At 39.8% G+C, this 12,815-nt stretch overlaps 1 protein-coding gene across 6 annotated transcripts in view; it reads left to right on the forward strand.

Moving 5' to 3' along the window:
- DNAH8 (dynein axonemal heavy chain 8) overlaps positions 1–12,815 on the forward strand; it is a 304,884-nt gene that overhangs the window by 251,444 nt on the left and 40,625 nt on the right. For all 6 annotated transcript variants that reach the window (XM_036217561.1, XM_036217559.1, XM_036217568.1 and 3 more), the window contains 4 exons: positions 166–321; positions 5,875–5,991; positions 7,753–7,854; positions 11,372–11,532. In XM_036217561.1, the coding sequence (XP_036073454.1) occupies positions 166–321; positions 5,875–5,991; positions 7,753–7,854; positions 11,372–11,532 (536 nt within the window). The remainder of the gene's footprint in view (positions 1–165; positions 322–5,874; positions 5,992–7,752; positions 7,855–11,371; positions 11,533–12,815) is intronic.

The following is a 12,815-nucleotide window of genomic DNA, read 5'->3' on the forward strand; positions in this document are numbered from 1 at the left end:
TCGGGTTTCAGCTCTGATCAATGTCATTAGTTTACACAGTGCTGGATTTCAGCCCGCATTTTATGTATCATAAGCACGTTGTTGTTTGACGTATTGTAATTTCTATTTTATCCCTCTCTATAATAATTTATAGAAACAAAACTACCATTTGCTTTTTTATGACAGACTTCTCTCAAATTCACTAACGAGCCACCCCAAGGCGTACGTGCAGGTTTGAAAAGAACATTTGCTGGAATTAATCAAGATCTTCTGGACATCAGTAATTTACCCATGTGGAAGCCAATGCTTTACACGGTAGCATTTTTACACTCCACTGTGCAGGTAACTCCTGAGATTGGTTTGCATATTTAGGGGATGCCGATGATGCTGTGTCGCCTTATGGTAAAGCCTTTGCACTGTCTGCCCCCTCACTCTGCTTTTTTTCCTTCATGGCACTTTTCTAGCATTTACTTGTTTACTCACTTCACGGGTCCTCTCACCCCCTTCCCCGCCCTGACAGAGTGTAAACCTCTCAAGGGCAAAGACTGTCCTTTTGTAGCTGCCGAATCTCTCCCTGTCTCACAGCATTGCCAGAGCTCAATAAATATTTGTGGGTTGAACGAACGGATTATTTAGATAAGAGCTTGGTTTCCAAAGTACCTCTGCCAGCCAGGAAAGTTATATACACCATCTCTTGTAATATTAACAACAACATTTTAAGGTAGGTTTATCACCATTTCAGAAATTAGGGAATTAACACTCAGAGGGGTTAAGTTCACTTTTAGGTGGTAGATCCAGGAGTCAGTCCACACTGGCTTTTCAGATGCAAGCATATTTTGACCCTACTGCCCTCTAGTGAAAGTGGGGGGAGGGAGTTTGGGAGGAGGAGTCACAGTGGTTATCTGTCTTTTGTTTGCTATTTGCTTTTACTGTATACTTAAATAGTAATTTAATAATTTTATGGCTACCCAGTAAGTTGCCCGTGGAATTTTTTCATTTTGTGTGGCTTTGTTCTACATTTGAATTTTATATTTTGTTTAGTATTTGAAAGCTATATAATGTTAATGCACTTGATTCACTCCTTGATCTCACAGAGAGATGAAGAAGCTCCTTTTACTCCTTCCTACATTTCTCCTTTCCCTAAGGCTGAAGTGGAGACCAAAGGAATCAACTGGCTTGTACCAGGCATTGTTGCTTTAGATTCACACAGTGGTCCTCAGAGCGATGCCCGTCTCCCTGCTCTGCCCAGAGGTGGAGGGGAATTGAGTGCTTAGCCAGAGAATGCTGGGCTTATTTACTCTCAGCCTCCTTGTCCCTACTATTTTATAGGGTTCCAACAGAGAACCTGACCGACAGAAAGGGCTGTGTAGAGGGGACAGCTGGTGTTTATCTGTCCCTCAACCCTGAAAGAGTTAAAATCAGGTAAAACTCTTTGTGGGTGGTTATTTTTAGTAAGTCCCATTGTGGCCTTTGGATTGTGAATTACACTGGAGCCTAGTTTGTGCATTCTTATCCGGCAATTGTTCGCTTTGTTAGACCTTATCACATTCTAATACAAATATTGCTTTAATTCTGTTATTTAATTCTCAAATAATATATTTTATAATTCTGTTTCTAGTAGTGATGATTCAATTCTTTTAGCATGCTTATCGTGGGGAGATAATTCAGATATTTTCCATATGGTCAGTGTGGCAGCCTATGTTTTTAGTGGCCATTATCAAAGTGTTAGACATAAGACCAGCAGCACCACAGTCCAGGCTTGGGGCTGACCTGTGCCTGCACTTCACATGACTTGTATTTGAGTTAAAACAGAAAGAAAAATCTCCATTGCTAGGGCCGGGAAGCTAAACAGTGGCATGATTATGAAATAAAAGGGTGACAACTGTGTCTTAAAATCCAATTGCAGTAGTGCTAGAAAGAACGAAAGATCACTTCAGTGAGAATCAGGAGGCTTAGACTTGAGTGCTTGCTATGCAATCAATTACCTATGTGAAGTTGATCAAGTTAGGCCCCTCTTGGGGCCTGTTTCCCAGTCTGCGATTTTTAGAGGCAGAAAGAGGTGGCCTTTCAAGATTTTTCCCATTTCTGAAATTCTGTTATCTAGCTCTATGACTACATAGGGAGTGCAGATAATTCAACCATATTTAACCCTGTTATTTTTTAAAATCAATTTGAGTAATATTTACTGCAACATTGCCTAAATATTTCCTTTTACTTGGTTACGATAGAGCCGGCTTGATAGAAACATCCAGAATTCTTTAGGGCATTGCAATCTTGTGCCAGCAGCATCCACATTACCTGAGAGCTTGCAAGAGAAAGCTCTCAGGCCCTACCCCAGGCCTGCTGAATCAGAGTATTATTCATTGTAGTAAGATGCCCAAGTGATTCAGTGTCAACATTAGAAGGTGAGATGCAACTGATATAGGAAGATCTGTTCTAAATTAGATACATTGTGTATTTTTCTAGTGCTGGACATGATAGTCAAATACCTGATTTGTTCATTGATTCCTCCACATTAACCCAGATGTACTTTGCTATATCCAAACATAATGTAAACACTGATAAAAAGAACAGGAAATTTGTTCACATCACATAATCTGAAGCTTCTGAGCTAGCAGGGGTTCATACTGGAGTCCATCACACATTAGAATGCAGAACCTAGTAGTGAAATAGCCAATCCCTGCCTGCTCCCCAGGCTTAATTTCTCTTACTGAATCATGGCTTGACTTATGCCATTGACTCACCCCAGCTCAAGGGCATCATGTGTTATGTGGACCCTACTCCTGTTGCAGAAGACACAGTGAGCCCCCTCCTCTGACCTTCACACCTGTCTACGTTCCATCTCTGAACCATCACTTGGGCATATAGTTCCAGCTCCTCACCACAGGTTGTCCTCTGCTGCTGTAGGACTTCACCTGCAGCCTTCTTTGAGCTTTGAGTTCCTGTCTTTGCTCATGGCCTTTGCCAAGCCTGGCAGTCTTTTCTTCCTTCTACGGGAGAGACCAGCTTCAGTTTTGTTTTTCATTTTTATTATTCCCAGAAGCCTCTCACTGAATGTCTTCCTCAGGCTTCTCATCTGTTAAATTTTGACAGTTAATTATATTACTATCACATTGTCCTTTCCTTGTTTCTAAGTCTTATTTTCTCAAATCAATGAAAACTTCTTAAAAACAAGTCAATTTTAATATTGTTCTTTGTATCACGTAGGACTCATCCCATAGTTTCAAAAATACTAATTGAACTGAAGAGATTCAATATTCCAAATATTCCAAATTCTAACAAAGCCTCCTGCTTCTGAGCTTCCAAATGAGTTCTTAGGGCCCACTGGTTTGAATCGATCCTGGTAATATTTCAAAGTGATAATTCTGAGTTTTTTTCTTTAATGTCACTTAGAGAGCTCAGTAAGTGAAAAAAAAAAAAAAGCAAGAAAGTAAAATGACTTCATTTGTGAAAGAAAAGACACCTACCAAAATTTGGGTTTTATTTTCCGAGATGAGTTAACAGTCTATGACTTTAGTGAACCAACCTAAAAAGTGAATGCTTTAAATAAAAATTTATGGTAAGTAACACAATACAAGGCAAAGCAAGGCAAATCTCAGCATTTGTGGCAATTTTCAAAGATCGCATTTTAAGGAGCAACTGAATTACAGTTGCTCAGTGCATATAAATGAGAGTGTTTCCATAGAGCCAATTTAAGCAGCTTCAGTAATTGGAAGGAAAGAGTTATTCTTCATTCAGTCTCCTGTCTAATTGAACAGCGAATTTTAAAAATTAAGTCAGGCATAGGTAAAACTATTTTAGATTTGATTATGTTTTTTTTTTTTAAGAAAAATGAGAAAACATTTGCATTTCACCAATAAGTAGTTAGCATTCCTCTCTTTGAAGACTTCAAGATGGAAGAAATTCTAGGGACTCAAGGGTTAGCCAGATGCATTTTCACATTAATATTCCATAGACCCTCCCAACCCACCCTTGCTCCTAGAATAACCTGAAGGAGGCTCACCTCAATGTTTCTGAGATCTACTTAAGGAATTCAAAACCCCGTGGCAGCCTTGGAATTTACCCCAAGAGGGTGAGAGGAAAATACCTTTCGTTCTAATTATCAGTTCATTCTAATTATTGATGAATGTTCATCAGACAGCTATGATCCTTACCCCAAGATACGGGTACGAAAAGGGAGACACAAAAAGGAGACACGTTTTTCACTGTCAAGGCTCAAAGCCTGGTCACAGGACCAAATATTTCAACATGAAACAACTAGAAAAACACATCAAGGCAAGGTAAATGCTGAGACCAGGAAGCAGAAAACAGGCAAGAGAAGCTGACACCATTAAAGCCAATGTTCCCCTTCCTGCACCTGAGCTAACACTACACGTCCCTCCTCCTGTTGAGGCCACACCTCTACTCCTTCTTTCCTTCTTACCTTCTTATGTGGAAGAGGATGCTTCATAGCTCTCAAGTTTATAAGTCACCCTAGTTAAGCTCTGACTAGGATAAACTCCAATAGCAATTCTGCACCCTATATCCAAATTCCTGGGAGAAGGAATCCTGTTGGCTCTTCCTGAGCTGGTTGTCTACCTTAGATGGAATTAGCTAAGGGATAGGGGTGGCAGTCACACCGTACAAATGTCTGATGCCTGACGACCTAACCTAAAGGAGTACAGGTCTAGAAGTAACGGTAGTGGACATTTTTAAGAGTTAGATGCTTGCCCTCAGTCTGATCTCTCAGGGTCAGACACCTGGACCCAAATTAATTTTCATGATTTACTTAATATTTTAAAAGCATATCCTGGAAATCAGTAATTAAAACCTTCTTACCTTTTGAATTTCTTCTCTGACTTGTCCATGAACTTGTCTAAACTAAAATTCGTTTAGATTCCTTTAAATGGTAGTATTTTTCAGGATCTAAAGCATGAAGCAGCTGAAGTAAGAAGGATTGGAATGGTCTGTGAAAACTCTATGTGTGTGTGTGTGTGTGTGTGTGTGTGGCGTTGGAGAAAACAGAAAAGAGAGAGAAGAGTATATATTTAGAGAGAAAGAGATTACGTCTTTCCATAGACACATAGGGATTCTACTCTCCACACGAGTTCTCTCCTCAGGCACTGGGTTTGAAGGCCCAGGAGCTAACCAGAAGCAATCACTGGACCTTCCTTAGAGATCCTTTGTGCTCTGGGGCAGGGATAGCTGGTAGTCTAGCAACATTTCAGCTCATCTGTATGGTTTGCTAGGTGATTGGAGCCTGGAAATGTCATTTCTAACACATAACTTTAAGACGGTTTCCAGAATTTCAAGGCAATTGATCATGTAAGCTGAGATCAGTTTGATTATTATGTGTAATTTTGCAATTTGAAAGAGTTAGCCAGTGTTTCACAGGAGAGTACAAATTGAGGGCAATGTGAAAATTTTAAGGCCGACGTGTCATGTTTTACAATAGAAATAGTTTTCAAAATCTGAAATTGCAAGATTACAAAGTGAAACTAGCAGGGTGTCTAAGTGTTCTTGAGTGCTTCAACTTGAAAAACAAAAATTCAAACTCTTATATTTAACATTTGAAACTTCCAGAAGTCCAGTTTAGAATAAATTCATTCATTCAACAGATTTATTGAGCACCTACTGCATTTTGCGGGGCGGAGTGGCAGGGGAGGCCTAGACTTTTTTTAAACACTCAATAACTCTAATTTGTAAATCATCTGGCTATAGAGCCTTGGGATGGTATTTTGAGTGGTTAATATATCTGGAATTGTATACTGCTCTTTGACCGCCTCAACTTGTTTTGATATAATGCCTTAATGTTACTGTACTTTATGTTTTAATGATAATAAAGAAAAGGAATTGGCTGCATACAATTTTACAATCTTACTCAATACTTACTTTTCTTTGGTGTTTTTTTTTAAGGAGCGGCGCAAATTTGGTCCGTTAGGATGGAATATTCCCTATGAATTCAATTCCGCTGACTTTACAGCCAGTGTTCAGTTTATTCAGAATCACCTTGATGAGTGTGATATTAAAAAAGTGAGTGAAATTGTTTCTTTTTCCTATTTTCCTGTCCCTAAAACAAGGTTTTGCAGACACTTTCCATCTGTGATATGCAGCAAACTCGCCAAGGTCCTCCCGCCTCCCTGGAAAGGAAGTGCTCCTTCCAGCCATTTCCACTCACACCGCCACCACCCACAGGAGTGCATTTGGACTCTCTGCCTCACACTTGTGTCCCTTGTCCCTGTCCCACACACATACACAACGGAGGCAGACCACTAATGAAAAAACAGTGTGTTGAGAAACACCACAGCCTTTCTTACGTCACACCCGAGAGTCACAGTGCACTTAAAGAGAACGTATACCTTAAATCAGACTTTTCTTTCTTCATCTCATTTGTGCTTCCTCAGAAGTGAAAGTTACCTCCCTGCTCATGTGAAAGTTATTTTTCTCCTAAACTCACATCTTCACAGATGTTTAAGCTTATGCATATAATTAGTAACAATTTCCAATAATGGTCACTGATCATTGTGTAGCACCTCACAGTTTTCAAAGTGCTCACGTAGGCAGGATTTCATTTTTATTTTCACAACTCTGTGAGGTAGATACAGAAGGCATTACTATTATCCCCCTTTTACTGATGAGGTAATAGATAAGAGGGAATAAGGACTTCCTCGAGATCACAGAATTAAGAACACAAACCAGCTTTGTGTTATAAAGTGTTGGAAATGTGTTTTATCTATGATCTTGAGCAAGTTAATGAGCCTCTCAGAGCCTTTTTCCTCAATTATAAAATGGTCATGTTTTCTGTAAGGAATAAATGGGTTAGCATTTGTGAACATGCAGTACACAGTGTATAATAAGGGCTCAGGAAATGCCAGTTTCCTACTGTCTCTCCCTCCCTCTCTCCTCCTAGTAGATCTTGAAGATAATTATAGATGCTGTAGAATCAGAGTGGTGATGGGTAACCCCTGATGAGTTTTTATGTGGGCAGGTGGGAAACCTAGAATCAAATCATTATTTTTCCTTGAAGTTACAAAGAGGTAATAAGTTGAGTATGATATTTTGATGAAAAATTATATCACATGGGTTCATATTCTGTGATTATCGTTTTGGTATATACAAATAACAGTTATCTTGAAATGGTTCCTTTGAAAGGCAACAAAGCTGAAAAGTAAAATTATAACCAAGAGAAAGAAAAATCAAGCATCGTTACTTCTCCTACCTCAAAAGTATGAGTGTTTTTTTTTAAACTATTAATATGTAAAATACTAGTATAAAGTTGCTATGGAAATTAATAAATACTTTGATGTAGTTGTAGCTCACAGATGAGACACCAAAAGATATCACTGCAGAGAAATCTTGTGAATGAGTAATTTTCTAGTTGTTCTCATACTGATTCAGAAGACATATTACTAAGAAAGCATATTAAAATGCTGCTTACTTGATTTTTCTCTTTTCTTCACTGAACACGACTTTTTTCTTCTCTAACAACTTGGCATTACTGTAATGAGCATTATAGGTGATTATATCCGCAGAGTGAAAAATAAGGGTTTTTTTCCCCTCCTTTTTAAGTAATCAGTGAACAATATATTTACTGATGTTAATGTTGTAGATTTTTCTTTGGTGAACAAACCATAGCAGTTCCAGCCATGTAATAGCAAAAGAGTTATTAATATAACATAATGAGTAGTTTGAAATGCAGCTAGCTTTGTGCTTCCTTTTCTAGACCTTTCATCTAGGATGGACCTGAAATGTTTGGATTGACAATGAATAATTTTTTTTTTGTTTTTAATAAAGGGTGTCTCATGGAGTACAGTTCGGTACATGATTGGAGAAGTACAATATGGAGGCAGAGTGACAGATGACTTTGATAAACGTCTACTTAATTGCTTTGCTAGAGTAAGTGAATTTTGGGGGAAAAAAGCATAGAAACCCATTTTACTGCATTTTCCTTTTAAACAAGAGTATTCGTTGTTTGCAATAGGTAAGCCAAACTTAAGCGAGGGGAAGGGGAAGTATAGAGCCAGGATACTGCAAACAATCAGCCAACAAAACAAAACCAAAACTAAAACCCAACCAAATTGACTGGCAATCTGCTTGTAATCCAGAGCAGAACAGCGGTCAGCCCTCAGTGGTCTGTGAATCTTCTGTATGGATGAGCTGCCCCGGTCCAGGGCTTCTCCCTACCTCCCCTCCTCAAAGAAAAACACTAGATATAATTTTCCTGGCTCTTCCTCTGAGGGCACAGTGATTTCAAACTCCAAATAAGTGATTGGAAAATGAACTTAATTTGAGTTTTCTCATTCCTTCCATTAAGACAGACAATTGAAAATTGATGAAGTGTTCATTTTTCCCTCTGTGCCCAGTCAAATCCACATATGTCACATTGGTAAACATTTTCTAGAGAACATTATTCCTTAGCAATTATGGCTTTTACATCAAGGATGAATAGTATAAATAACCAACCAAACTCAAACTCTTCTTAACATTTTTACATGTTAAAGATACAATATACATTGCCTAAGTGGGAGAAAATCAGATACGTCGGTGTTTTATAGTCATTTGAATTCCTCGTATTAGAATCTATATTGGTAATTCTCTGCTTCAATGATTTTTTTTCCCCTAAACAAAATTAAAACCTCAACAATCAAAACCTGAACTAAGTTAAAAGCTTAAGCTTTTGAGGTATCTTGGTAAACTGGGGGTTGACCATAAAACTGATATTTATTTCAATCTGTACTTACTCTTGCAAATTTTTCTTGAAGCTATATGTGGAGGAAGGTGGATGATGGTTAAGTGCTGGGGAGAATATGTGTAGGCGGGAGCCTAGCTGCTGGAGGTTAAACTGGTGCAGACCTCCTGGAAAGCAACTGGGCAAAATTTACTGAAATTAAGTATCCTGGGTAGATACATTCCAGAACATTTCTAGAAAGAGTCCACAAATGGATGTGTATAAAACTGTCACAGTGATATTTTGTGGGGGAAGTTGAAAGCAACCTAGGAGTCTGTCACGAGGGAATAGATGAGTTAAATGTCGTAGATGCTTATTGTGGAATACAATGCAGCGTTTGGGAGAAATGATCCATGTGACGTCACACATAGAGCTTTAAAAAAAAATCAAATCAGATCCATAAAGTAATACATGTATATTTTACAAGGATAAATACATATTCATGGACATATATCAAGTACATTTAAATAGATGCCCTCAGAGGAAAGGAGACTGGGGGTGGATATCGGAGCTGAATGGGGAAAAACCTGCATAAAAGGGGCCTAGAATCATGAGAATAATAAAATAAAGGTATATAATAAACACCTCTTTATCTGACGTTCAGAGGAGAAAAACAAGATATCTCAGTTTCAGCCTTAGTCTTATCTTCCAACCAGCTGACCTAACCTCTTTGTCGCTACTCTACCCTAACCTTGTTGTCTAGAGTTGCCTGAGCGAGAGTCAGTTTAATTGTATCATATACCAAGCCTTCGAATTGGATCCCACATTCTTAGGACTTTCAATTTGGGGCTTATCTATGAACCTCTGTTTGTTTTTCCTATTCTTGGCATCTTATGCTGTTGCTAAAACCAACAGTCATAGAGCCTTATTTCTTGACTTCGGAGTGCGACTGCTCATCTTTGTAAGGTACCTTCTAGTGTCTCCAAGAGTGTTTCCAAGTAGACTTCATATTCTGTATTTTGACTCTATCCCCTAGATGTCCTCCCAATTGGGTGAAACTTGGCTGTTTGTGTGTTTGCGAATCCAGCTATTTGTGTGCATATAAGTAATGGGAAGACAGGAAGAAATTTCAATTTTCTTTTGTAGATATGTATCAGCTAGCAACACAACTCACTGTGGCCATCTGTCGCTTATGTGCCTTCACCTCGCTAATTATCCATGTCACCAAACATGTAATCTTTCTGATGAATGACCGTGGTCACAGAACTGTTCTCTTTAATAGCTTTTAACTGCTGCCCATTTCTTAAATTACCCTCAGTCATCACCCTGACATCCATAGTCATTCATAATATGACCTTACTTTACCTATCTCTTACCAACATGTGATATTTACCCTAGACATCATCATTTCCCCAACCCGCCTCATATTTTTGCATGAGTTATTCTATATGCCTTTGCTTGTGTGGTCTCCTCAATCACAAGTTTTGTTGTCAAAATCCTGTGCTTCAAGGTTTTATCTCCAAAATCACCTCCTAGATGAAGGCTTACCTAACATCCATCTGGCTATTCTTTCTCCCTGTGTTAAGCCTTCTCAGTACTTTGCTTATTTTTATTTCCTCTGGCTCTTACCTTAGTATACTTTGTATTGTGGCTATTATGTAATTGGCTTATCCCTCTACTGGGTCACAGGCTCCCCGGAAGAAAGGACTGTGTGTGTCTCATCTTTGTTTTCTGTTCCCATCCTAAGCTCAGTGCCTTGTGCGTAGGAGTTGAGTAGGATAGAAGTGTGGCAAGTAAATAAAAAGACAGAACCGGTACACAGGATATTTCATATTCAGAGTAATCACTGGACCTAAAAAGAACAGGAAGAAGGATATGGAAGAAAGATACTAAAGAAAGTGTGATTAACCAAAAAGTAAGGCACAATCCCCATCTCTTTCCACATTGAGTCCTCCGAGTGATTCAGACATCCTGCCTGCATTTTTGCTCCTTCTGTCTTCCCATCATTTCCCTTCCAACTGGGAAATTGTTCTGTTAGATACCCAAGTCATTGCTTTGAATCTGGCTCATAGGCATTCCGCAATTTTTTTCTTCTTCAGAAGAAGCCTATTCACACCAAGCATATATTTGTTCTCTCACTGTTGCATTACAGATAATCAATTCATATGGAATGGGAAAAGGCTGTCCTTAAGGTGAACAATAAGATGATTGGATACATTTGCTTCATGTGGCCAGGGACAGAAGTTAATTAACAGAGGGAGCCCTCCCTCTCAGGGTGGGAGGACAGACGTTTATAAGTGTTCCTGGCCTTGTGAGCCACAGTGAGCATAAGCCGAGCCCCCTGACACGAGCCCCACCTCAGAGGGAAGGGAGGCAGTGAAAATGCCAGGTGCTCTCTCGTGTGTGTGGATGTTGCCTCATCACTCTGCAGGGTGTTCCTACTCCTCTTCAAAAGTAGGCCCGAGGGTCAAGTTCCTAGGGCAAAGAGAGAGTAGGCTTGCAAGGCTGCCTCCCTTCTCTCCACTCTTAGCAAATACCCCCTTTCATGCTAAACAGAGGCCTGGGCTTCATTTTTTTTTGTATTATGGCTTTTCTCTTTTCATTCGTCCATGTTCTAATTATTCTACTGGCGATTTTATTTAGGTACTTTCAACCTCGATTAAAAACTATTAAAATGGGAATGAGGTAGCAGTTTTCATTTAGATGTTTATCGATTTTATTTCTTATATTTTCTCTCCCATATAGGTCTGGTTCAGTGAGAAGATGTTTGAACCATCGTTCTCTTTTTATACTGGATATAAAATCCCCTTGTGCAAAACCTTGGACCAGTATTTTGAATACATCCAGTCACTGCCCTCCCTAGATAATCCTGAAGTCTTTGGGCTTCACCCTAATGCTGATATCACGTAAGTTCCTGGTATTTTTTAATTCGAAGAAGTCATTTGTAACTCAGCCTGGCGAAGACCGTGCATTTCATTTTCTCTCTTAATTTCTCTCCTTTCCCTTCTTTTTATTTTATTGTGAAAAATAATGTCACTTCCTGTCACCTAATTACAACTTTGTCATATCTTGGCTGCTCTCCCCTCGCTGAATCCTGATGCTTGGAGTTTATGACAATGTTAAAACTCTAATTTATGCGTTGATTACTTCTCCTCTGTCACGTTATTGGTACTCATGCTCTCCACTGACAGGACAGTCATCTCCCAGCTCTTTGTCTCTTACCTCAAAAAAAAAAAATCCATTACAAATAATAGTTATAGGTAGAATCTAAAAAGTCAGGAGGTTAGAGAGAGGAGGATGAGGAATTTTATTTCTGCTTGATCCTCTCTTTCATGATCCCTCTCCCTTATTTGTTTTCCTGCAGCCTTGTCATAAAACGCCCGTGGTGGGCACAATGCAGTGTGAGCACAAGGCACAGATGCAGAGTCTGGAAGGAAAGGCTGGGATGGGGGTGTGGGGAGTCACAGCTCAGCGCGAGGTAAGAGGCAGTGAGTGAAGAGACAAGCAACATGTGCAGGTCCCAAGGCCTTTCTAGGACCCTTCCTTTGGATGAGGTCTCACCCTTCACCTCTCTAGAGGCCCCCACCTGAGAATAGGACCACCCAGCTCCACAGAGAGGGCTCCAAGAAGGCCCAGCTCAGATTCTCCTCTGGATGGTCATTGCCTCTGGCTCACTGACAAAACACCACAAAGTTTATGCCCAGGAGAGTGGTTTCAGGGAATGGAAAACAAGACTCCTCTGGCAGATTCTAAGCGGTAATGACTGAGGACTGCAGCGTGCCTCTCCCAATTACTCACCTGCTGCTACAATTTTAACAACTCTGTGATGGGGCATTGGATATTCTCATCTGGTTCTCTGCCCTGCTAGGCAGCTCCGGAGTCCCAGTGTGCTCCCATCGTATTGTCTCTCCACCCCTGAGCATGCATCTTGACCCTCGCATAAGGCTTGGCCTCTTGGGCTCTTTGTCACCCACACTGATTCTAACTTCTCCATTTCCTCTAATCTCATGTTATTTACATCTTCAAAGATGTAAATAACCCACCAGTGGCCAATACTCCTTTCAGACCCCATGACAGAATTATGATGGCTCTTTGGTGGTATAGCTTTAGCTGTTATTTGAAGAATAACGGCTGTCATGTTAGCTGGAGACAGGAAAAAAGTGAAGAAATAAAAAGGCTTCCTCAGGGA

This window comes from Rousettus aegyptiacus, unplaced genomic scaffold, assembly GCF_014176215.1.
Source record: "Rousettus aegyptiacus isolate mRouAeg1 unplaced genomic scaffold, mRouAeg1.p scaffold_m13_p_1, whole genome shotgun sequence".
In the NCBI taxonomy this organism is placed as follows: domain Eukaryota; kingdom Metazoa; phylum Chordata; class Mammalia; order Chiroptera; family Pteropodidae; genus Rousettus; species Rousettus aegyptiacus.